At 48.5% G+C, this 25,223-nt stretch overlaps 1 protein-coding gene across 14 annotated transcripts in view; it reads left to right on the top strand.

Annotated features, from left to right (window-relative positions):
• Positions 1–25,223, top strand: part of LOC140195654 (plectin-like) — a 435,007-nt gene that overhangs the window by 200,491 nt on the left and 209,293 nt on the right. For 2 of the 14 annotated variants that reach the window (XM_072254357.1, XM_072254358.1), the window contains exon 1: positions 11,393–12,112. The exons of 8 other annotated variants lie outside the window; for them this stretch is intronic. In XM_072254357.1, the coding sequence (XP_072110458.1) occupies positions 11,560–12,112 (553 nt within the window). In that variant the 5' untranslated portion in view covers positions 11,393–11,559. Of the gene's footprint in view, positions 1–11,392; positions 12,113–15,176; positions 15,299–15,944; positions 16,301–25,223 lie in introns of those variants that run through there. 4 more of the 14 variants (XM_072254361.1, XM_072254363.1, XM_072254370.1 and 1 more) reach the window with 3 other exon arrangements.

Below are 25,223 nucleotides of genomic sequence, written 5' to 3' on the forward strand. Positions count from 1 at the left end.
CTTTCTTTTGCTTTTACAACAGCTTTGACTTCCCTTGTCAGCCATGGTTGTACTGTTTTATCATTTGATATTTCTTCATTTTTGGAATACATGTGTCCTGCACCTTCCTCATTTAGATGATGGAATAAGTGGCTTTGTTGCCAAGTTTTCAAATGATACAAAGATTGGTGGAGGGGCAGGTAGTGTTGAGGAAACAGGTAGGATGCAGAAGGACATAGACAGAAGAATGGGCAAGAAGGTGGCAAATGAAATACAACGTTGGACAATGCATGGTCATGCACTTGTGTAGTAGAAGTAAATGTGCGGACTTTTTTTCTAAGTGGGGCAAAAATCCAACCATCTGAGATGCAAAGGGACTTCTGCAGAACACCCTAAAGGTTAACTTGCAGATTGAGTTGGTGGTGAGGAAGACATACAATGTTAGCATTCATTTCAAGAGTTCTTGAATAGAAGAGCAGGGATGCAATGCTGAGGCACTCATTTTGAGTATTGTGAACTGTTTTGTGCTCCCCATCTGAGAAAAGATGTGCTGACATTGGAGAGGGTCCAGAGGTGGTTCACAAGGATGTATCTGGGAATGAGAGTGTTATCATACTAGGAATGTTTGACAGCTCTGTGTCTGTACTTGCTTTTACTTAGAAGAATGAATGTGGATCTCATTGAAACCTTTCAAATGTTGAAAGGCCTGAACAGTGTAGATGTGGAAAGGGCTTTTCCCATGGTGGGGGAGTCTGGGACAAGAGGGCACAGCCTCAGGATAGAAGGATGTCCACTTAAAATGGAGAAATTTCTGAAGCCAAAGGGTGGTGAAGTTGTGGATTTTGCTACCACAGGCAGCTGTGGAGCCCAGGTCGTTGGGAGTATTTAAGGCGGAGATTGATAAATTGTTGATTGGACGTGCCATCAAAGGTTAGAAACATAGAAAATAGGTGCAGGAATAGGCCATTCGGCCCTTCGAGCCTGCACTGCCACTTAGTATGATCATGGCTGATCATCCAACTCAGAACCCTGTACCAGCCTTCCCTCCATACCCCCTGATCCCTTTAACCACAAGGGCCATATCTAACTCCCTCTTAAATATAGCCAATAAACTGGCCTCAACTGTTTCCTGTGGCAGAGAATTCCACAGATTCACCACTCTCTGTGTGAAGAAGTTTTTCCTAATCTCGGTCCTAAAAGGCTTCCCCTTTATCCTCAAACTGTGACCCCTTGTTCTGGACTTCCCCAACATCAGGAACAATCTTCCTGCATCTAGTCTGTCCAATCCTTTTAGGATTTTATACGTTTCAATAAGATCCCCCCTCAATCTTCTAAATTCCAGAGAGTATAAGCCTAGTCGATCCATTCTTTCCTCATATGAAAGTCCTGCCATCCCAGGAATCAATCTGGTGAACCTTCTTTGTACTCCCTCTATGGCAAGAATGTCTTTCCTCAGATTAGGGGACCAAAACTGCACACAATACTCCAGGTGTGGTCTCACCAAGGCCTTGTACAACTGCAGTAGTACCTCCCTGCTCCTGTACTTGAATCCTCTTGCTATAAATGCCAGCATACCATTCGCTTCATCTAAGTCATTAATATATATTGTAAACAACTGGGGTCTCAGCACTGAGCCTTGCGGTACCCCACTAGTCACTGCCTGCCATTCTGAAAAGGTCCCATTTATTCCCACTCTTTGCTTCCTGTCTGCCAACCAATTCCCTATCCACATCAATACCTTACCCCCAATACCGTGTGCTTTAAGTTTGCACACTAATCTCCTGTGTGGGACCTTGTCAAAAGCCTTTTGAAAATCCAAATATACTGCACCCACCGGTTCTCCCCTATCCACTCTACTAGTTACATCCTCAAAAAATTCTATGAGATTCGTCAGACATGATTTTCCTTTCACAAATCCATGCTGACTTTGTCCGATGATTTCACCGCTTTCCAATGTGCTGTTATCACATCTTTGATAACTGACTAGCATTTTCCCCACCACCGATGTCAGGCTAATCGGTCTATAATTCCCCAGTTTCTCTCTCCCTCCTTTTTTAAAAAGTGGGGTTACATTAGCCACCCTCCAATCCTCAGGAACTAATCCAGAATATAAACAGTTTTGAAAAATTATCACTAATGCATCCACTATTTCTTGGGCTACTTCCTTAAGCACTCTGGGATGCAGACCACCTGGCCCTGGGGATTTATCTGCCTTTAATCCCTTCAATTTACCTAACACCACTTCCCTACTAACATGTATTTCCCTCAGTTCCTCCATCTCACTGGACCCTCTGTCCCCTATTTCTGGAAGATTATTTATGTCCTCCTTAGTGAAGACAGAACCAAAGTAGTTATTCAATTCGTCTGCCATGTCCTTACTCCCCATAATCAATTCACCTGTTTCTGTCTGTAGGGGAATCTTTTTCTTTTCACATATCTATAAAAGCTTTTACAGTCAGTTTTTATGTTCCCTGCCAGTTTTCTCTCATAATCTTTTTTCCCTTTCCTAATTAAGCCCTTTGTCCTCCTCTGCTGGACTTTGAATTTCTCCCAGTCCTCAGGTGAGCCACTTTTTCTGGCTAATTTGTATGCTGCTTCTTTGGAATTGATACTATCCCTAATTTCCCTTGTTAGTCACTGGTGCACTACCTTCCCTGATTTATTCTTTTGCCAAACTGGGATGAACAATTGTTGTAATTCATCCATGCGAACTTTAAATGCTTGCCATTGCATATCCACTGTCAACCCTTTAAGTGTCATTTGCCAGTCTATCTTAGCTACTTCACGTCTCATACCTTCAAAGTTCGCCTTCTTTAAGTTCAGAACCTTTGTATCTGAATTGACTATGTCACTCTCCATCTTAATGAAGAATAAGAATAAGTTACGGGGAGAAGGCCGGCGATTGGGGCTGAGAAGGGGAAAAACGGATGGAATGGAGGAGCAGACTCGATGGGCTATTGGCCTAATTCTGCTCATGTGTCTTATGGTCTTATCTTATGGAATAAAGGCCTTTTCTGGATGGTTATGGTGTTCCTCAGCGGTCAGTATTGGAATCGCTGCTTGTCAGTGATTTAGATAATGGAATTGATGGCTTTGTGGCAAAGTTTGTGGATAATACGGAGATAGGTGGGGGGATGGTAGGTAGTGCTGAAGAATGCAATTACAGGAGGGCTTAGACAAATAGAAAGAGTGGGCAATAAAGTGGCAGATGGAATACACTGTTGGGATATGTATGAGAATGGAATTTGCTAAAAGGAACAATAGTGTAGACTATGATCTAAATGGGGAGGAAATACAAACCTCAGAGGTGCAAAGGGACTTTGTGCAAGACTCCCAGCAGGTTAATTCATAGGTCAAGAAGGCAAATACAATGTTTGAATTTATTTCAAGGGGCATAGAATATAAAAACAAGAAGGTAATGCTGAAGCATTATAAAGCACTAGTCAGGCCACACTTGAAGTATTGTCAACAGTTTTGGCTCCTGCATCTCAGAAAGACTGTGTTGTCATTGTAGAGAGTCCAGAGGAGGTTCACGAGGATGATTCCAGGAACAAAGGGGTTAACATATGAGGAGCATTTGGCAGTTGTGGGCCTGAACTCACTAGAATTTAGAAGAATGTGTGGGGAGCTCACTGAAACCTCCCAAGTGTTGAAAGGTCTAGATAAGCTGGATGTGGAGAGGGTGTTTACTTTGGTGGAGTATTCAGAACTAGAGGGCACAGACTCAAAATTGAGGGGTGACCTTATAGAACAGAAGTAAAGAGGAATTTGTTTTAGCCAAGGAATGGTGAATCTGTGGCTTGCTCTATCACAGGCTGCATTGGAGGCTAAGTCTGAGAGTATATTCAAAGTGGAAGTTGATCGATTCCTGATCGGTCATGGCATCAAGGGATATCTTTCAAGAATTGATAGATTCTGGCATTGTACTGGATGAATGGAAAATTGCAAACGTTACGCCGCTATTTAAGAAGGGTGGGAGGCAGCAGAAAGGAAACTATAGACCTGTTAGCCTGACATCAGTGGTTGGGAAGTTGTTGGAATTGATTGTTAAGGATGAGATAACAGAGTACCTGGAGGCACATTACAAGATAGGCCAAAGCCAGCATGGTTTCCTGAAAGGAAAATCCTGCCTAACAAACCTACTGTAATTCTTTGAAGAAATTTCAAGCAGGGTAGATAAAGGAGATGCGGTAGATGTGGTGTACTTGGATTTTCAGAAGGCCTTTGACAAGGTGCTGCACATGAGGCTGCTTAGCAAGATAAAAGCCCATGGAATTACAGGAAAGTTACTAGCATGGGTGGAGCATTGGCTGGTCGGCAGAAAACAGAGAGTGGGGATAAAGGGATCCGATTCTGGCTGGCTGACCAGTGGAGTTCCACAAGGGTCGGTGTTGGGACTGCTGCTTTTTATGATGTATGTCAATGATTTGGACTACAGTATTAATGGATTTGTGGCTAAATATGCCAATAATACAAAGATAGGTGGAGGAGCGGGTGGTGTTAAGGAAACATAGAGCCTGCAGAGAGACTTAGATAGTTTAGGAGAATGGGCAAAGAAGTGGCAAATGAAATACAATGTTGGAAAGTGTGTGGTCATGCACTTTGCTGGAAAAAATAAATGGGCAGACTATTATTTTAGATGGGGAATGAATTCAAAATGCAGAGATGCAAAGGGACTTGGGAGTCCTTGTGCAGGATACCTTAAAGGTTAACCTCCAGGTTGAGTCGGTGATGAAGGCGGCGAATGCAATGTTGGCACTCATTTCTAGAGGAATAGAGTATAGCAGCAGGGATGTGATGTTGAAGCTCTATAAGGCACTCGTGAGACCACGCTTGGAGCATTGTGTGCAGTTTTGGGCTCCTTATTTTAGAAAGGATATACAGACATTGGAGAGGGTTCGGAGAAGATTCACAAGAATGATTCCAGGAATGAAAGGGTTACCTTAGGAACGTCTGGCAGCTCTTGGGCTGTATTCCCTGGAGTTCAGGAGAATGAGGGGAGATCTCATAGAAACATTCTGAATGTTAAAAGGCCTAAACAGATTAGATATGGCAAATGTTATTTTCCATGGTAGGGGATTCTAGAAGAAGTGGGCACGACTTCAGAATTGAAGGACGTCCATTTAGAACTGAGATACGGAGAAATTACTTTAGTCAGAGGGTGGTAAATTTATGGAATTTGTTGCCACGAGTGGCTGTGGAGGCCAAGTCATTGGGTGCATTTAAGGCAGAGATAGAGAGGTTCTTGAATAGCCAGGGCATCAAAGGGTATGGGGAGAAACCAGGGGAGTGGGGATGACTGGAAGACTTGGATCATCCCATGATGGAATGGCAGAGCAGACTCAATGGGCCAAATGGCCTACTTCTGCTCCTGTATCTTATGGTGAGAGGGTAGGTGTATGGGGTTGTATGGGATCCGGGAACAGCCATGATGAAATGGGGGAGCAGACTCGATGGTGTGAATGGCCTAATTCTGTTCCTATATCTTATATTAGTTCCCCTCCCCCACCCCACTTCCCCCCTCCCACTCCATTTCCCCCTCCCACTCCATTTCCCCCTCCCACTCCATTTCCCCCTCCCACTCCCTCTTCCCCCTCCCTCTTCCCCCCTCCCTCTTCCCCCCTCCCTCTTCCCCCCTCCCTCTTCCCCCCTCCCTCTTCCCCCCTCCCTCTTCCCCCCTCCCTCTTCCCCCCCTCCCTCTTCCCCCCCTCCCTCTTCCCCCCCTCCCTCTTCCCCCCCTCCCTCTTCCCCCCCTCCCTCTTCCCCCCCTCCCTCTTCCCCCCTCCCTCTTCCCCCCCTCCCTCTTCCCCCCTCCCTCTTCCCCCCTCCCTCTTCCCCCCTCCCTCTTCCCCCCTCCCTCTTCCCCCCCTCCCTCTTCCCCCCCTCCCTCTTCCCCCCCTCCCTCTTCCCCCCTCCCTCTTCCCCCCCTCCCTCTTCCCCCCTCCCTCTTCCCCCCTCCCTCTTCCCCCCTCCCTCTTCCCCCCTCCCTCTTCCCCCCTCCCTCTTCCCCCCTCCCTCTTCCCCCTCTCCCCATTTCCCCTCCCATCCATTCTTCTTTCCCCTCCTCTCCCCTTTCCCACTCTCCTAGCCCATTCTTCCTTCCCCCTCTCCCATTCTATTTCTTCCTTACCCGCTCTCACATCCCGTTACCCCTCCCAAATCCTGTTCACCATCTCTTATCCCATTCCCCATCTTTGATCTTGTTCCCCTCTACCACCCCGTTTCACCCTCTTCTATCCTTCATCCTTTCTCACCTTGTTTACCCCTCTCACGGGTCTCTTACCGCTCTCCCAGCCCATTTCTCCCTTCTACCCCATTTCCACCTGTCCCAGCTCATTTCCCATCTTTTCCCAACCCACTGTTTCCTCACTTTCCCCATCTCCCACCTTTTCCACCAAATACACCTTTTCCTAACTTCCATCCCATTTCCCCTTTCTTCCACCCTGTTTCTCCTTTCTGTGACCTGCTTCCCCCTCTCCCACCCCGTTTCCCAACTTCCCCAACCCATGCGATTTCCTCACTTCAGTCCTCTCCCATGTCATTTTCCTCCATTTCCCCTACATTCCCTTCCCTCCACCACCACACTTTCCCCCTTTCCACCTCATCCCCCATTTTCCCTTCCCTCCCCGTTTCACCCTCTCCCACCCTGTTTGTCAGCTCCCTTCCTATTTCCCCAACCCCATAACTCCCTCTCCCACATGATTTACTCACTTGCCCCATCTCCCATTGTCTCCCCTACTTTCTTCCCATTTCCCTCCTCCCACTCTGTTTCCCCCTTCCCCCTCTCCCACCCCATTCCCCCCTCCAGAACCCTTCCCCATCCCACTGTTCCCCCTTCACTCCTCTCTCATCATTTTCTCTTTCCCTTCTCACACCCCATTTCCCACTTCCAGCCCACCTAATTTCCTCTCTTTCCACTGCTCCCATGCGTTCCCCCTCCCCGGCCCCTTTCCCCCCACCCACACACTTACCCTGCAACCACCCATTTCCCCCTTTTTTCTCTCCCACCTTGTTTCCCCCTTTCCCTATCTCCCTCCCCTTCCCCAACCCCCTCCTCTTACCTCAACTGCCTCCCCCCTTCCCCAATTCTTTCCATTTCTCTTTCCCATCCCATTGCCTCCATTTCCCCTTCTATCACTCCATTTCCTGTCTTCCCCCTCTTCCATTCATTTCTACCCTTTTGTTCTGTTTCCCCCTTTCTGCTCCCACCATGTTTGCCCCTTCCTCCCTCTCTTACCCTATTCCCCCTTTCACCCTCTTCCTCTCCCACTCCATTTTCCTCTTCTCCAGTTTCCCCAACCCCATTTCCCCCATCCCACCTGATTTCCTAAGCTTCCCCCTCCCATCCCATTTTCCCCTCTCCCACCCCATCTCCTCCCTTCCTTTCTCCCACTGTTTCTCCCTATCCCACCCCATTTCCTCCTTTCTCCCTCCCACCCTGTTACTCCCTATCCCACCCCATTTCCTCCCTTCCCATCTCCTATCCCATTTCCCCCTCTCCCATCTTATTACTCTCTCTCCCTCACCATCTCTTCCCTTCCCCTCTCCTATCCCATTTCCCCCTGGTGATACAGGTCCTCTACTTTCTTCCTGATGGCAGCAGCAATAGGAGAGCATGGCCTGGGTGGTAAGCGTTCCTGATGATGGATGCTGTCTTCCTGCGGCAGCACTCCTGGTAGATGTAGGGAGGGCTCCACCCATGATTGATTGGCTGTATCCATTACATTTTTGTTGCATTTTCTGTTGAAGGGCATTGATGTTTCCATACAAGGCTGTGATACAGTCAGTCAATATACTCTCCACCACACATCTATAGACATTTGTCAAAGTTTTAGATGTCGTGTGAATCTTCGCAAACTTCTATGGAAGTAGAGGTGCTACCGTGCTTTCTTCATAATTGCACTTGCGAGCCAGGCCCAGGACAGGTGGTTTGAAATGATAACACCAGGGGATTTATAGTTGCCAACCCTCCCCACCTCTGATTCCCCAATGGGACCGGCTCATGGGTGAATGGTTTCCTCCTCATGAAGTCAGTAATCAGCTCCTTGGTCTTTCTGGCGTTGAGTAAGAGGTTGTTGTTGCGGAAGTGAGGAAATTGAAGATCAAACTGCACAAGGAGGTATTGAGGTCAAGGTCTTCAAGCTTATTTAGTTTTGAGGGGATGATTGAGAGTAGATGAATGGGGACAAAGAAATGATAGATGAAGTTAAGAAGCATTTTACATCAGTCTTCACTGTGGAAGACCAGTGGGCAGGGTCTCAGGAAGAAGGTACATCCATTTTGAACAGACATGAGGAACGTCTTCAGCCAGAAGCTAGTGGAATTCATGACCATAGGCGGCCGTGGAGGCCAAATCATTGGGAATATTTAAAGTGATGGGTTCTTAAAGGTTATGGGGAGAAGGCAGCTGAATGGGGCTGACAGGGATAATAAATCAGCCATGATGGAATGGCAGAGGAGACTTGACAGTCTTAATTCTGCTCCTGTGTCTTACGGTCTTATGGTATCAGCTAAACACAGGCAAGTAGGACTAGGTTGGATGGGAATGGAAAAGGTCCTAAAGAAAGTGCTCGACCAAAAGCATTGAATGTTTACTCTTTTCCATAGATGCTGCCTGACCTACTGAGTTCCTCCAGCGTTTTGCGTGTGTTGCTTTAGATGGGAATGGGACGAGGTTGGGTGGGAATGGGTGTAGGTCAGATAGGAAGGCCTTTGACAGGGTGCCACATGTGAGACTGCTTACCAGTTTAAGAACCCATGGCATTACAGAAAAGATACTGGCATGGTTAGAGCATTGGCTGATTGGTAGGAGGCAGCGAGTGGGAATAAAAGGATCCCTTTCTGGTTGGCCGCTAGTGACTAGTGGAGTTCCACAAGGATCAGTGTTGGGACCGCTTCTTTCTATGCTGTATATCAATGATTTAACCATATAACCATATAACAGGCCATCTCGGCCCTTCTGGTCCGTGACGAACTCTTACTCTCACCTAGTCCCACCGACCTACACTCAGCCCATAACCCTTCATTCCTTTCCTGTCCATATAGCTATCCAATTTAACTTTAAATGACAACATCAAGCCTGCCTCAACCACTTCTGCTGGAAGCTCGTTCCACACAGCTACCACTCTCTGAGTAAAGAAGTTCCCCCTCATGTTACCCCTAAACTTTTGCCCTTTAACTCTCAACTCATGTCCTCTTGTTTGAAGCTCCTTCACTCTCGATGGAAAAAGCCTATCCATGTCAACTCTATCTATTCCCCTCATAATTTTAAACACCTCTATCAAGTCCCCCCTCAACCTTCTACGCTTTAGATGATGGAATAGATGGTTTCGTTGCCAAGTTTGCAGATGATACGAGGATTGGTAGAGGGGGAGGTAGTGTTGACGAAACAGGTGGGCTGTAGAAGGTCTTAGTTAGATTGGGAGAATGGGCAAGATAGTAGCAAATGAAATACAATGTTGGAAAATGCATGGTCATGCACTTCTGTAGTAGAAATAAATGTGCAAACTAATTTCTAAATGGGGAGAAAATTGAAAAATCTGAGATGCAAAGGGTCTTGGGAGTCCTTGTGCAGAACACCCTAAAGGTTAATTTGCAGGTTGAGTGGGTGTTGAAGAAGGCAAATGCAATGTTAGCATTCGTTTCAAGAGGTCTAGAATACAAGAATGTGATGCTGAGGCTTTATAAGACATTGGTGAAGCCTCACCTTGAGTATTGTGAACAATTTTGGGCTCTTCATCGAAGAAAAGATATGCTGGCATTGGAGAGTGTTCAGAGGAGGTTCACAAGGATGATTCTGAGAATGAAAGGGTTATTGCACGAGGTATGTTTGATGACTCTGGGTCTGTACTCGCTGCAGTTCAGAAGGATGGGGGGGATCTCATTGAAACCTTTTGAGTGTTGAAAGGCCTAGACAGAGTAGATGTGGAAAGGATGTTTCCCATGGTGGGGAGTCTAGGACAAGAGGGCATAGCCTCATGATAGAGGGGCATTCATTTAAAACAGAGATGCAGAGAAATTTGTTTAGCCAGAGGGTGGCAAGTTTGTGGAATTTATTACCATAGGCGGCTGTGGAGGCCAGCTCATTGGGTGTATTTAAGGCAGACCTTGAAAGATTGTTGATTGGACACGGCCTCAAAGGTTACGGGGAGAAGACTGGGGAGTGGGGCTGAGGAGGGGAAAAAAGGATCAGCCACGATTGAATGGTGAAGCGGACTCGATGGGCCAAATGGCCAAATTCTGCTCCTATGTCTTATGGAATGGGACTAGGTTAGATGAGAATGTTGGTCGGCATTGAATAGTTGGGCCAAAGGGCCTTTGATACAATAAATGCAGTGTCAGGCCTGTGATGGAGCATGGTGCAGAGTGTCAGTCAGCCTGAGTTTGAAGTGACAATAATTGAAGGGTTTACATGTTCAGGTGGGTTAGGGGTTTGGGAGGTTGTCAGCAGTGGTGGGACCGGGGCATTCTTCAGCCTGGTTGTCTGGTCTAATGTAGGGAAGGAGTGAGTGAACAGAGTTCTAGCTGTCTCCTACCTAAGGGTTATTCTGCTGTTGCTCCTCTCCCTCCCTGTGCCCATCCCTCCGGAACCTCATTCTCCCCCCCCCCCTACCCTGTCCCTCGGGGGGGGGGGTCGCTGAGCCCCTCACAGACCTGCTCAGCACCCGGTCACTGATGATGACAATGAGCTGGGTGGGTGGGGTCTGTAGTGTGTTGGGGTGCTGTGTTTTGTAGGGTGGGGTTGTGGTGGATTTGATTGGGTGCTGCTGGGTGGCAAGTGGTGTTCAGTGGTGAGTTGGGTGCTGTTGGATGTTGAGGGAGTACAGTGTTGTCTGTGTGGGGGAGGTGTCACTGCGATTATGTTGGGGAGTGTTGGGAGCCTTACCCAGGGTGACATTGCTGAGGGAGGGTATGGATTTATTACTCTGGTTCGAGTTACAATTCCCACGATGACAGGACTATTCTGGACTCTGAAATACCAGCGTTAAATCAGGAGCAGAGCATGCTGCTCCCGTGCACACCACCTTTTATAGGTGCTCTCTGTCCTGGGGGCTCGGAGGGAATCTGGGGTATGCTTGTGTGTCTTTGAGCAAGTACTGAGTGCAGCTGGGGTGCGTGTTTCAGTGGGGAGGGGTAGTGTCATGTATCAGGGATGCATCTGGGGAAAGGGTGGTGTCTCAGCTGACAGACTTGAGGGCACATCGCTCCCTCCCACACAGCCGGCAGTGATTTTGGCTCCTGGCCAGCCTCCTGCTCCCACTGCTGGGCTTGTCTCTGTCTCTGTGACGACATTTCCTCAGATCCTGATTCACCGCCTGGCCAATCTCCAGACACAGAGCTGAGCTGTCGGCGTGCGGCCGCTTTCCTGCTCTTCCTGCTGCTCATTCAGTGCCTCAGCCAGCCGGCGTGAACTAAACAGAGCCCCAGGGTGTCTGCTGTGTCCATTCCCTGCCTCCACAGCTCAGTCCCCATAGCCCAGTCCCAGCTGGTCAGTCACTGCTAGGCTGGTTCCCCTGAGCCCTCCACTGACCCTGACTCTCCCCCCCCCGACCCCGGCTGATCCACAGCCTGCGCCACACCATGGTTGCAGGCATGTTGATGCCCCTGCCCCAGCTGAGGGCTATCTATGAGGTGCTACTGAGGGACGGGGTGCTGGTGGCCCAGGACACCCGCTGCCCTCACTCTCAGCACCCCGAGGTGCATGGTGCCTCCAACCTGCAGGTGCTACGTGCACTGGGCTCCCTGCGTTCCCGCGGCCTGGTCCGCGAGACCTTCACCTGGAGGCATCACTACTGGTACCTGACTGAGCAGGGCCTAGTCTTCCTACAGCAATACCTCCACCTCCCACCTCACGTCATACCAGCTCCCCTGCAGCCCACACCCAGGGCCAGGCCCCGAGGCCGGATGCTGGGACCCCACCTCTCGCACCAGCCTGCATCCCGTAACAGCCTCACCAGGCCTGCTGCCTCCCTCAGCCTGGTACGCACTCAGTCAACTCCCTCCTCCTCCTCCTCCTCCTCCTCCTCCTCCTCCTCCTCCCACACCCGGCATGACAGCCAGGAATACCGGCCACTCAACCAGCTGAGAGAGAGAGGGTCCCCGCTGGGGCCGAGGCTCGACAGGACTCTGCCAGGTTAGCACTGACCTTGACTGCATGTTGCCTCATCCCCACTGTGCATGTGATGTGCTCACCTACCTCTCCATTCTCCCCCCTCTCTCTCCCCCTCTCCCCCTCAATCCTCTCCACCCTTCTCCACTCCCCCTCCCCCCTCCCTCTGCCCCTCCCCAGGTTAGCCAGGTTAGCACTGACTCTGACTGCATGTTGCCTCATCCCCACTGTGCATGTGATGTGCTCACCTACCTCTCCATTCTCCCCCCTCTCTCTCTCCCCCTCTCCCCCTCAATCCTCTCCACCCTTCTCCACTCCCCCTCCCCCCTCCCTCTGCCCCTCCCCAGGTTAGCCAGGTTAGCACTGACTCTGACTGCATGTTGCCTCATCCCCACTGTGCATGTGATGTGCTCACCTACCTCTCCATTCTCCCCCCTCTCTCTCCCCCTCTCCCCCTCAATCCTCTCCACTCTTCTCCACTCCCCCTCCCCCTCCACTCCCCCTCCCCCCACCTCTTCCCCCTTTCTCTCCCTTCTACTGATCTCTAACCTCCATTTCTTTTCCTTGAACCCCCCTTCACACTTTCTGTTCCCCACCTCCCCATGAACCATATGTGGAAGCCTGCTCCAAGCTGTGAGCTGCTGGTGGTTTGGTCAGTGTGGGGGGTGGGCAGAGTGTGGAGTTAGAGGAGAAGGTGATCACAGGATTTTTGTGTGTGTTCTGTGTGCATGTTGCGGGGTGGAATCGCGTACCTGCTGCCTACATACACAGTCTGATTGGTGGGCTTTTCAATCTGTGTGTACACCTATCATGGTAGTGTGCATATCAATGTGCATGTATGTGAGGTGTGTGCGGGACACACCACCGTGATCAGTGTCTAGTGTTTTGGAGAGAAAGTCTTCGAGTGCTGGTGGTCCCTAGTTGGCCTCAGTCTGGACACTGACGGGAAGCTGAACCTGTCCGTGTACCGGAGCGTGGACACGCCTGCTTTCAGGGTATTTATAGGGGTTTTAATCTAATAATGAGGCTGATCTGTCTGTAATAATGATGATTTATTTATCTTTGAATTTGCAGTTTGCCTTTTGTACATTGATCGTTTTTCATTGATTCTGTTGAATCTTTGTTCTACTGTGATTGCCTGCATCAAAATGAATCTCAAGGTTGTATATGGTGATATGTATGTACATGGATAATAAATTTATTTTGAACAACAAGTACAAAGGACAGAAAGACCATTCAGAGAGTTCCTGCTAACTGTGCCATTGGGGTGGAGATCCAGTCTGTCACTTCACACCCTCCCATGGAGTCATTGGATGAGACACCCAGCCAACCAGAGTAGAAAACGTGGGTGTTACCAGTGACACCCAGATCCGGAAACTTAATTAAATAAAAAGTGGGTGAACAGGTGGCTGTTTGACATTGAGGAATAGGGAAGTATCGCAGGGAGACTGAGGAGAGATGATACAGGAACAGGGCTGGGGGGAGATATGCACTGTTCACTCAGGCGCAGGACAGGTCAGGAGGTGCAGAAAGAGACACACAAGGTCCCAGAGGACCTACCTAAACTAATCCCTTCTGCCTACACTATGTCCGTATGCCTCTGTACATCCCTGTACCTATCTAAACCCCCTCGAACATCTCTATGATGGGAAACTTTATGAGCCATAGGATCAGTCTCAGTAAGAGGCCTGTATACAGCTGTACACACAAAATGCCAGAGGAACTCAGCAGGCCGGGCAGCGAGGTCTGCTGAGTTCTTTCAGCATTTAGAGTGCGTTGCTTCAATTTCCAGCATCTGCAGATTTTCTCTTGTTTCTGTATGCAGTTGAGCTGCCTGGCTTCGGGGGAAGGTTTGCAAGTCTTAGAGAGAGTGCAGAGAGATAGCAGCCACCCTGTACTCCCCAGAACTACACTCTAATATTGTGTGGGACTGAGCAAGATGTTACATAGTTAGGCTGGGCCCAGCATTTCCAAATGAGTCTCGATGATCGCTCTTATGTGCCGTGGTGCTCTATGAATTTGGTCACAGCCTACGATGATTTGTCGGCATTCATGAGGAATGTAAAATCAAATGAGAGGTGACTGTGTGATGTGTTTGCATGCAGAGAGGGTTCCCTGTGACCATACTCAGATGTAAGTCATTGGCAGTGAGGGACACACGTAATCGTGTGCAGACAGGGATCCACGTAGCCGTACTCAGAGTAGGGGATGTAGGTCATAGGCATATCTGGGCCCATATAACCGTACGCAGAGTGGAAGTTGTGAATCGTACACAGAGCGGGGGAGTGTGTCGTCATGTCCAGACTGCTGTCTGTGCAGCCATACACAGAATGTAGCCCACGTATCCTTATGCAGACAAGGGCTTGCTTAACCATACATTGAGTTGAAGTCATGAGTTGTGCACTGAGTGTGACCTGAAAGGTCATGGGTAAATTGGGGTCCAAGTAGTAGTACACAGAGAGCGCCCACGTAACTGCACAGACAGGGATCCATGTATTTCTATGCAGAGAGGGTTCTGTGTAACTGTATGCAGACAGGTGTCTGTGTAATCATACGCAGTGAGGGGCTCTGCCTAATCATGCACAGGGTATATGATGTGAGTCATTTTCCACAACTGTTGTAAAGCCAATTGGCCTGACATTGCTGTACTGATCCTACACACCATCAACGATGTGTGTCAGAGGGGTTAATTTCAAAGGAGAGGTTCAGGGCAAGTCTTTTTACACAGTGAGTGGTGGGTGCCTGGAATGTTCTGAACAGATAGTACCATGATATCTTGTGTAGAGAATGTGGATCGTGTATGGGCAGAGGAGAGTTAGTTTAATGGTTATCACACACTTATGAAGGGTCTGAGTAGTTCAGGAATGTATCAGTGTGTCGGGGTGAGTGTGAGCCAGTTGTGCAGTGGAGTGTGAGGGGTTGGTGTTTGGGGCTTACTGTGTCTTGTCTGCTCACTCCAGCCAGATTCAGTGTCAGTGTGTTGCCAAGTCCTTGAGCAGAGCTCTCATGTGTACAGACTTTAATCAGAGGGTATTTATAACCACTGCCCCACGCAGGGGACAACACAGCTCCTGTCTGTGGTCTTCTGTCCTGTATTGGAGCCGCAGTTGTGTACCCCTCTCTCTCTCCGGCTCTTTGCCTCCTTCGTCCCTTCCTTCTGCCTCCACATCTGTGGCTTGTAGGCGTCGAGGTGAATGAAGCTAATTCCTGGTAGGTGTATCCATGACCTTGACGCGATGGCTATACTTTTCTCGTTTTAAATGGAGTGGGGTTGGCATCTGTTTTGAATTTACTGGCAGCAACTAAAGTGCAACTTATCCTAAAATACTCGTGTCGCCTCCTCCTCGTCTCCTCTGGCTGGGTGCCAGGGAACTATTGGCGTCTGTGCTGGTTTGGAAGAATAGGTTACTCTGAAAAGGTGACACCTGTAATGAAAACAGGTTGTGATCTGCGTGTGAGTGAGGGAAAGCGAGCACAATAAACTCCGTGAAACGGAGCAGCAAGAAAGTTGACCAAAGGGAGGGGGTTGGAAGAGCGAGGTAGCGAGGAGAGGTCGGGGTGAGGGGACAAAAGGAAAGAATGAGAAAAGGAGAGAGACGGGACAGGGAGGGGTAGTGGGGGAGAGAGAGGGAGAGATAGTTCAGGGAGGGGTAGTGGGGAGAGAGAGAAGGAGAGGGAGAGATAGTTCAGGGAGGGGTAGTGGGGAGAGAGAGAGAAAGGGAGGGATAGATAGTTCAGGGAGAGGGAGAGTCTGTAGTAGACGTCGGGACAATTGCAGAGGGGAAGAGCCCGAGAGACAGATAAGAGATCGAGCTGGCCGGAGGGTGTGGGGTGTGTGCGATGGTTTGAGTCGATAGCGCACTCTCTGGCTTCAGGCTGACATTGTGCTGTGTTTGGTTTGGCACTGTCGCCAGCCAGTCTCTCCCGTGCTCTGTGTCCTGGGTTATCCTGGATCTACTGCCTTCGTGTGTGGGTCGGTGACCTTGCTGCATTGCAGACACTGGGCAGGGCCCGTAGTTCCTCTGCAGTCTCCACTCCTCCTGCCGGTGACCGGTGATCCGCCGCTCTAGTCTGATCCTCTCCGGGCTGTAACACATCCCCCCATGCCTCACGGTTCGACAGGCCGGCTCTTGCCCTCTTTGGTGGTAGTGGGACATGTTGTCACGCTGCTGGTGGTCTGGCACTGGAGGAAGAGGCAGAGGCAGAGATCAGGTAAGGAGGGCGGAGGGTGTGGGCGGGGTGCTCAGGCGAGCTGCGGAGGGCTGTGGGGCCCACCGGCAGCCAGTATCAGCTGATTTAAGCAAACACTCGGCATTTAACAAAGGAAATTGAAGCGGTGTGTTGTCCGTCTCCATGACAACCTGTCGTGCTATCGCCCAATGGAACCGGTTTAAAAGGGTTATATACAGTGGGGACCGCTTAAAAGGGTTATGTACTGTGGAGGCTGGCTTAAAAGGGCTTTGTACATTGTGGGGACCGGTTTAAAAGGACTGTGTATACCATGGAAATACATAGGAGCTGAATGTGGACATTCGGCCCTTCAAACCAGTTCTGCCATTCCATCATGGAAAATTTATTATCCCTCTCAACCGCATTCTCTTGCCTTCTCCCCGTAACCTTTGACTCCCTGATTAATCAAGAACCTATCAGCCTATTTGGTAAATATACCAAATGAGATCTGCTTAAAAGTGCTTTATGCTTTGTGTGGACCTGCTTAAAGGGGCTGTTAACATAGTGGGGATGGGGGCTTCTTAAAACGACGATGCAAGCAGTGATTGAAAATCTTTGTGCAGGCAGGGGGTGAGTTGTGCTGTGAACGAGTTGGTAACAGAAGGTGGGGTGAGAAACACAGAAAGCTGTGCTGGACATGTACTTACCTTAGAAATTACTTCAGGTTACCCATAGCCCTCTATTTTTCTAAGCTCCAGGAGCCTCTTAAAAGACCCTATCGTATCCGCCTCCACCACCGTTGCCGGCAGCCCATTCCACGCACTTACCAGTCTGCGTAAAAAAACTTACCCCTGACATCTCCTCTGTACCTACTTCCTAGCACCTTAAACCTGTGTCGTCTCTGGCTGCTCATTGGACAAGAGCAGAATGAGGGAATCTCAGGTGGAGTGAAGGCAGGGAAAGAGAGTTGGTGAAGCAGGGTGAGAAGTAGTTGTGCAGGATTTGTGTGGCATCTTGTGCTGCCTGGGGATGCAGCCTGAAAGCGCAGTGGAAGCGGGTTTAACAGCCTTTGTGTGTAAGACTCAGGGATGGGGAAAGTCACGGTCATACAATACAGACCCAGCTTGTCCATACAAACCTAGTTGTCTACATGAGTACCCACATTTGGCCCATCTTTCCTATTGTGTTTAACACATCCAAATGTGTTAAATGCTGTTATTTATTAATGAATTTATGAATTAGAATAAGATCACCCCTCAGCCTCCTTCGCTCCTGGGAAAACAGACCCAGACAGTTCAGCCCCTCCAATACCTCAAACCGTCCAGTCCTGGGAACATAATGTTTCTGCACCTTTTCCAGATGGACACATCATTTGATAACCGGGGTGACACAATACTCCTGATGAAGGGTCTCAGCCTGAAATGATGACTATTTATTTCCCAACCAGCTGAGTTCCTCCTGCATTTCTTGTGTGCTGCTGTAAGCACGGCCTCAATAATGTCCTGTACCATTGAGCCATGACGTCCTAACTCCGGTACTCAGTTGAGATACAAGAAGGGACTGATACTGCATTTTGAAGTCACAAACACACACACACACACACACACACACACACACACACACACACACACACACACACACACACAGACACACACAAACGCTGGAGGAACTCAGTGGGTTAGGCAGGAAATGGACAGTTGACATTTTGGATCGAGACCCTTCATCAGGATTTGTTCTGAAAGTGTCGCAAGTGTACCCCTTGGTCATCCACCACCAACCCTGGCAGCCTGCTCACTCACAACTCTCTGTACAAAAGTACACTGCTCTGCACATCTCCTCTAAATTGTCCCCTCTCACCTTAAAGCTATGTCCTCTAGTATTTAACATTTCAATCCTGGGAAATAGATATCCACTTGACGATCTCTGTCTCCTCAAATTTTCTAAACATCTGTCAGATCTTCCCTCGCCTCTGCTGTTGGCAGAGTAAACAACCCAGGTTTGTCCAGTGTTTTGTAATAGCACATGCCCTTCAAACCAGGGAGCATCCTGGTGAATCTCTTCTGCACCCTCTCCAAAGCCCCCACGTTCTGACCAGCACTGCACACAATACTCCAAGGGCGATCTAACTAGATGTTTGTACAGCTGCAACATGAGTTCTTGACTGTTATAATCAATGTCACAGACTGATGAAGCCAGTTGCTTCTCAGACTCCTATTTAATCTCTCACCTTTCACCTTAAACCTCTGCACTTTAGCTCATAATTTCTAAACGCTGGGAGACAAGACTGTGCATGTACCCTATGACCTCTAAGAGATTGGGGATACGGACCACGTGTAGACATTGGTGGATGATATGGACCATGTGTAGAGTTTTAGGGGGGGTGATACGGGCTACCTGAAGAGATTGGAGGGGGCTGATATGGCCCATGTGCAGAGAATGGGGATATGGACCACATGCAGAGATTGGGAGATGATACGGACCATGTTCAGAGATTGGGAGATGATACGGATGACATACAGAGAATGGTGGATGATACGGACCAGATGTAGAGATTGGGGGATGATACGGACCAGATGTAGAGATTGGGGGATGATACAGACCACATGTGGAGATTGGGGGATAATACGGACCATGTGCAGAGATTGGGGGATGGTACAGACCAGGTGTAGAGATTGGGTGGGGCTGATATGGAACATGTGCAGAGATTGAAGATACGGACCATGTGCAGGGATTGGGGATACAGATCACTTACAGAGATTGGGGGATGATACAGACCAGATGTAGAGATTGGGGGATGATACGGACCGGGTGCAGAGATTGGGGGATGATACGGACCGGGTGCAGAGATTGGGGGATGATACGGACCGGGTGCAGAGATTGGGGGATGATACGGACCGGGTGCAGAGATTGGGGGATGATACGGACCGGGTGCAGAGATTGGGGGATGATACGGACCGGGTGCAGAGATTGGGGGATGATACGGACCGGGTGCAGAGATTGGGGGATGATACGGACCGGGTGCAGAGATTGGGGGATGATACGGACCGGGTGCAGAGATTGGGGGGGCTGATAGGGAACACGTGCAGAGATTGAGGCGGGTGATACCGAACACGTGCAGAGGTGAGGGATCGATACCGAGCACGTGCAGAGGTGGCGGATCGATACCAAGCACGTGCAGAGGTGAGGGGTCGATACCGAGCACGTGCAGAGGTGAGGGGTCGATACCGAGCATGTGCAGAGGTGGCGGATCGATACTGAGCAGGTGCAGAGATTAGACCATAAGACACAGGTGCAAAATTAGGCCATTCATCCCATCGAGTCTGCTCCATCATTCTATCATGGCTGATCTCCATACACCTGCCTTCTCGCCAGATCATAAGACATAGGAACAGAATTAGGCCACTCAGCCCATTTAGTGTGCCGTGCCATTCCATCACAACTGAACCCAGATCCCACTCAACCCCACACACCTGCCTTCTCGCCATATCCTTTGATGCCCTGACCGATCAGGAAACGACCAACTTCCTCCTTAAAAATACTCATGGACTTGACCTCGACTGCAGTCTGTAGCAGAGCATTCCACAGATTCACCACTCTCTGGCTAAAACAATTCTTCCTTACCTCTGTTCTAAAATGTCGCCCCACAGTTTTGAGGCTGTGTCCTCTAGTTCTGGATAACCCGACCATAGGAAACATTCTCTCCACATCCACCTATCTCATCCTTTCAACATTCGGAAGGTTTCAATGAGATTCAACCCCGCCCCCCGCCCCCATATTCTTCTAAATTCCAGTGAGTACAGGCCCAAAGCTGCCAAACGTGCTCATATGTTAACCCCTTCATTCCTGGAATTATCCTTGTGAACCTCTTCTGGACTGTCTCCAACCACAACACATACTTTCTGAGAGATGTGGCCCAAAACTGTTGACTACTCCAAGCGTGGCCTGACTATTGTCTTATAAAGCCTCAGCATTACCTTCTTGCTTTTATATTCTATTCCCTTTGAAATAAATACCAACATTGGATTTACCTTCTTTAGCACAGACTCAACCTGTAAATGAACCTTGTGGGAGTCTTGCTTGAGGACTCCTAGGTCCCTCAGCACCTCTGATGTTTGAACCTTCTCCCCATTTTATTAATAGTCTGCACTATTGTTACTTTTACCAAAATGCGTTATCATACATTTCCCCACAGGCTATTCCATCAGCCCATTCTTCCAATTTGTCAAAGTTCTGCTGCAATCACATTGCTTCCTCAGCACTGTCTTCATGCCCCAAAGCCAGCAATTCCATTATCTAAATCATTGACAAACAGTGTGAAACATAGCAGTTCCAGTACCGACCCCTCTGGAACACCACCAGTCACTGGCAACCAACCAGAAAAGGATCCTTTTATTCCCACTCACTGCCTCCTACCAATCACCAGTGCTCTAACCATGCCAGTGACTTTCCTGAAATACCATGGGCTCTTATCTTGGTAAGCAGCCTCATGTGTGGCACCTTGTCAAAGGTCTTCTGAAAGTTCAAATATACAACATCCACTGCATCTCCTTTATCTATCCTACTTGTAATCTCCTCAAAGGATTCAAACAGGTTTGTCAGACAAGATTTTACCTTGAGGAAACTATGCTGACTTTGTCCTATCATGTCCTGTGTTACCAAGTACTCCTTAACAATTGACTCCAACATCTTCCCAACCACTGAAGTCAGGCTAAGTGGTCTATAATTTCCTTTCTGCTGCCTTCCTCCTTTCTTGAAGAGTGAAGTGACATTTGCAAGTTTCCAGTTGTCTGGCACCATGCCAGAGTGTAATGAGTTTTGAAAGATCATTACTAATGCCTCCACAGGCTCTACCACTACCCCTTTCAGAATCCTATGCACCACGTGCAGAGATTGGTGGTGAGGTGATTCAGATCATGTGCAGAGATTGGGGCGGATATAGACCGCATGCAGCTGAAGCATTATGTATCATTCTGGTCACCACACCATAGGAAAGAAATGATGGTGATAGAGAGGGTGTAGAGAACATTCCCCAGGATGCTGCTTGGGATGGAGCGACTCGGGGTGTCACCCGGGATGGAGTAATTGAGTTATCAAGGGAGAATGAATAATCTGGGATTACTTTCCTTGGAGTGGATGAGATTGAAAGCAGAGCTTGTTCGATGGTTGAGAAACCTCTTCCCATAGCACACATTTCTAAATCTAGAGGGCATAGATTTGTAGTAAGGGTTCAAAAGATTAGTGCAGACAGTCACAGGCCCTTTGACCTGCTGTGCTCATGCCAACCATCCTGGTTATCTTCCAATAATGACACTGCCGTCAACCGTATCTCCTGCATTTCCCGGACATTGTGCTCACCCCATCTTCCCAGCTCCATAACAGGGGTAGAGTTCCTTTTGCCCTTATGTACCCCATCCCCCCCATGAGCCTCTACATCCAACACATCATTCTCAGCAAGCCATGTCTTCCATCTCCAAAGGGATCCTACCATCAAGCACATCTTTACCTCCTTCCCAATTCTCTGCTTTTCAGAGGGATCGCTCCCTTCATGATTCCCTTGTCTATTCGTCATCCCCTCTAAATCTACCTCCCAGCACTATCCCTGCAACTGACTGAAATGATACACCTGCCTATCCACCACCTCCCTCATCTCCATTCAGGGCCCCAAACAGTGCTTCCAGGGGAGGCAACACTTCACCTGCAAATCTGTTGCAGTCGTCTATTGTGTCTGATGTAGCCACCTCCACATTGCTCAGACCCGTCCTAAATTTGGGGAATGCTTTGTTGAGCACCTCTGCTCCATCTGCCACAAGTGGAACTTCTGGAGGGCCAACTGTTTTAATTTTTAACTCCAATTGCATTCGACATGTTGGTCCATGGCCTCTTCTCTTTGCCACTCTCAAGATGGAGGAGCAACTCCTCATTTTCCAGCTGTGGAGGCCAACTCACTGGGTGGGAGTTGATAGGTTCTTAATTAGGTTTCAAAGGTAGGGGAATGAGATGAGAGAGAAAATGGATCAGCCATGATGAAATGCTGGAGCGGACTTGGTGGGCTGAATGGCCTAATTCTGCTCCTATCTCTTGTGGGCTTATGGTCTGGTATTCTGTCCGGGTAGCCTCTAAGCTGATGACATCAATGTTGATTTCTCCTTCCAGTAAAAAAAAAATTCCCATCCCTTCCCTCTTCTATTCTCCACTCTGGCATCTTACCCCTTCTCTTTACCTACCTATCACCTCCCTCTGGTGCCCTTCCTACCCTTTCTCCTATGGTCCACTCTCCTGTCCTGTCAGATTCCTTTCTCTGCAGCCTTTTACCTTTCCCACCCTTCACCTATCACCTTCTAGCTATCCTCCTCCTATACCCCATTTTTTTTATTCTGGCACCTTCCCCCTTCCTTTCACTCTTGAAGAAGGATCTCACCATGAAACTTCAACTGTTTATTCATTTTCCTAGATGCTGCCTGACCTGCTGAGTTCCTCCAACATTTTGTATTTCTTACTCTGGATTTCTAGCATCTGCAAAATCTGTGTTTATGAGCTAGTCCCAATTCTTATCCCATATCCATCGATGGCCTTACTCTTCTCCCCTTAGTATAGTTATAAAAATTTCTTTCGTAAAGAGAACAACTCGTGATTGAACAGTTTTCGGGCCACATGCTGCCAAATGTGTCTAACTTGGATGGGCTATCATGGTGGGCAAGGGCCAGTTGGACCGAAGGGCCTGGTTCTGTGCAATATGAGTCGCAGTACCTCTCCAGATGTTGTTGCTGTTCCTGCCTCCACTGACTACTCATGGTGTGAACAATTTCTCTCTGTTGATCCGCTCCCTCAAGGCAACACGCATCTAGTTCTGCATCAGAAACATTCTGGCTCCCTACCATGTCTACTGATATCATAGGGAATGGTACAATACGGCACAGGCACCAGGCACTTCACCCATGATGTCAGTGCCGACCTTAATGCCAAATTAATCTAATCCCTTCTGCCTGCACATGATCCGTATCCCTCTATTCCAAGTCTGTCTAAATGTCACACTTGACCACATTCCAGGTGCTCACCGTTCCCTGTATAAAAAAACCTTGCCTGCACATCTCCTTTGAAACAACTTTCATCTCACTTTAAATGCTTGCCTTCTAGTTTGACATTTTTATCCTGGGGAAAGGACTCTGGCTGTTTACGCTATCAACTATGATGACTCCCATCAGTCTCTGATAGTCCAGAGCAAAATTCCAAATGTCTCCAACCTTTCCTCATAGTTCATACTCTCTCATCCAGTTAACATCCTGGCAAAACTCACTTGCACCCTCTCCACATCCCATAATGGGATGACCAGAATTGCACATTGTACTCCAAGCTGGTGAGAGGAGATCACAGATAGTGTTAGGGAGTCGATTTACCCAATGAGAGTTAAACCTGGGACCAGTGTCTGGGCCGTGTGCTCAGATAGATCATGTTGTTGTTGGGTACAGTGTCCTGCTGCTCATGGTGTGACCAGAGACACGTTCATTCCTCTCCAGCCTGCACGCGGACTGGTGTTGGTGGAGGCAGCAGTGAGTGGTGTGAATAGTTCTCTCCTGGTCTGGAGAGAAGAGTGCCTCCATCCCCCCTCCCCATCTCCCCCAGAATGGTGGTGTGAATGGTTCTTGCCTGGTTTGGAAAGAGGAGTACCTCCATCCCCCCTTGCCATCTCCCCAGTAGTGGGTGTTGTGAACAGTTCTCTCCCCTCCCAACTTCCGTCCTCGCCCTTCCATGTCCGCTTCCTTTGATATACTTGGTATCAAAAGGGAAGGCAGGAAGCCATAGGTGGTGGTGTGGTTCTGTTGGTAAGAGATGGAATTACATCTTTAGAAAGAGGTGACATTGGGTCAGTGAATGTTGAATTTTTCTGGGTGGTGTTACGAAACTGCAAGGGAGTTAAGAGGAGCAGATAGGGAGACAAATTCTGGAAAGGGGTAATAATAACAGAGTTGTTGTGGTGGGAGATTTTAATTTCCCAAATATTGATTGGTATCTCCCTAGAGTGAGGGGTTTAGATGGGGTGGAGTGAGTTAGGTGTGTTCAGGAAGGTTTCTTGACAGAATATGTAGATCAGCCAACAAGAGGAGAGGCTGTACTTGATCTGGTATTGGGAAATGAACTTGGTCAGGTGTCAGGTCTCTCAGTGGGAGAGCATTTTGGCAATAGTGACCACAATTCTATCTCATTTAGCATAGCATTGAAGAAGGATAGGAACAGATATGTTAGGGAAACGTTTGATTGGAGTAAGGGGAAATATGAGGCTATCAGGCAGGAACTTGGAAGCATAAATTGGAAACAGATTTTCTCAGGGAAACGTACAGAAGAAATGTGGCAAATGTTCAGGGGATATTTACTTGAGGTTCTGCACAGGTACATTCCAATGAGACAGGGAAAGGATGTTAGGGTACAGGAATGGTGGTGTACAAAGGCTGTTTTAAGTCCAGTCAAGAAGATAAGAAGATCTTATAAAAGGTTCAAAAAAACTAGGTAATGATAGAGAGCTAGAAGATTATAAGGCTAGCAGGAAGGAGCTCAAGAAAGAAATTAGGAGAGCCAGAAGGGGCCATGAGAAGGCTTTGGTGTACAGGATTAAGGAAAACCCCAAGGCATTCTACAAGTATGTGAAGAGCAAGAGGATAAGATTCGACAGTATAGGACCAATTAAGTGGGACAGTGGAAGAATATGTATGGAACTGGAAGAGATAGCGGAGGTACTTAATGAATACTTTGCTTCAGTATTCTTTATGGAAAAGGATCTTGGCAATTGTAGGGATGACTTGCAGTGGACTGAAAAGCTTGAGCATGTAGATATTAAGGAAGAGGATGTGCTGGAGCTTTTGGAAAGCATCAAGTTGGATAAGTCACCGGGACTGGATGGGATGTACCCCAGGCTACTGTGGGAGGTGAGTGAAGAGATTGCTCAGCCTCTGGCAATGATCTTTGCATCATC

Source organism: Mobula birostris, chromosome 3, assembly GCF_030028105.1.
Source record: "Mobula birostris isolate sMobBir1 chromosome 3, sMobBir1.hap1, whole genome shotgun sequence".
Classification (NCBI taxonomy): domain Eukaryota; kingdom Metazoa; phylum Chordata; class Chondrichthyes; order Myliobatiformes; family Myliobatidae; genus Mobula; species Mobula birostris.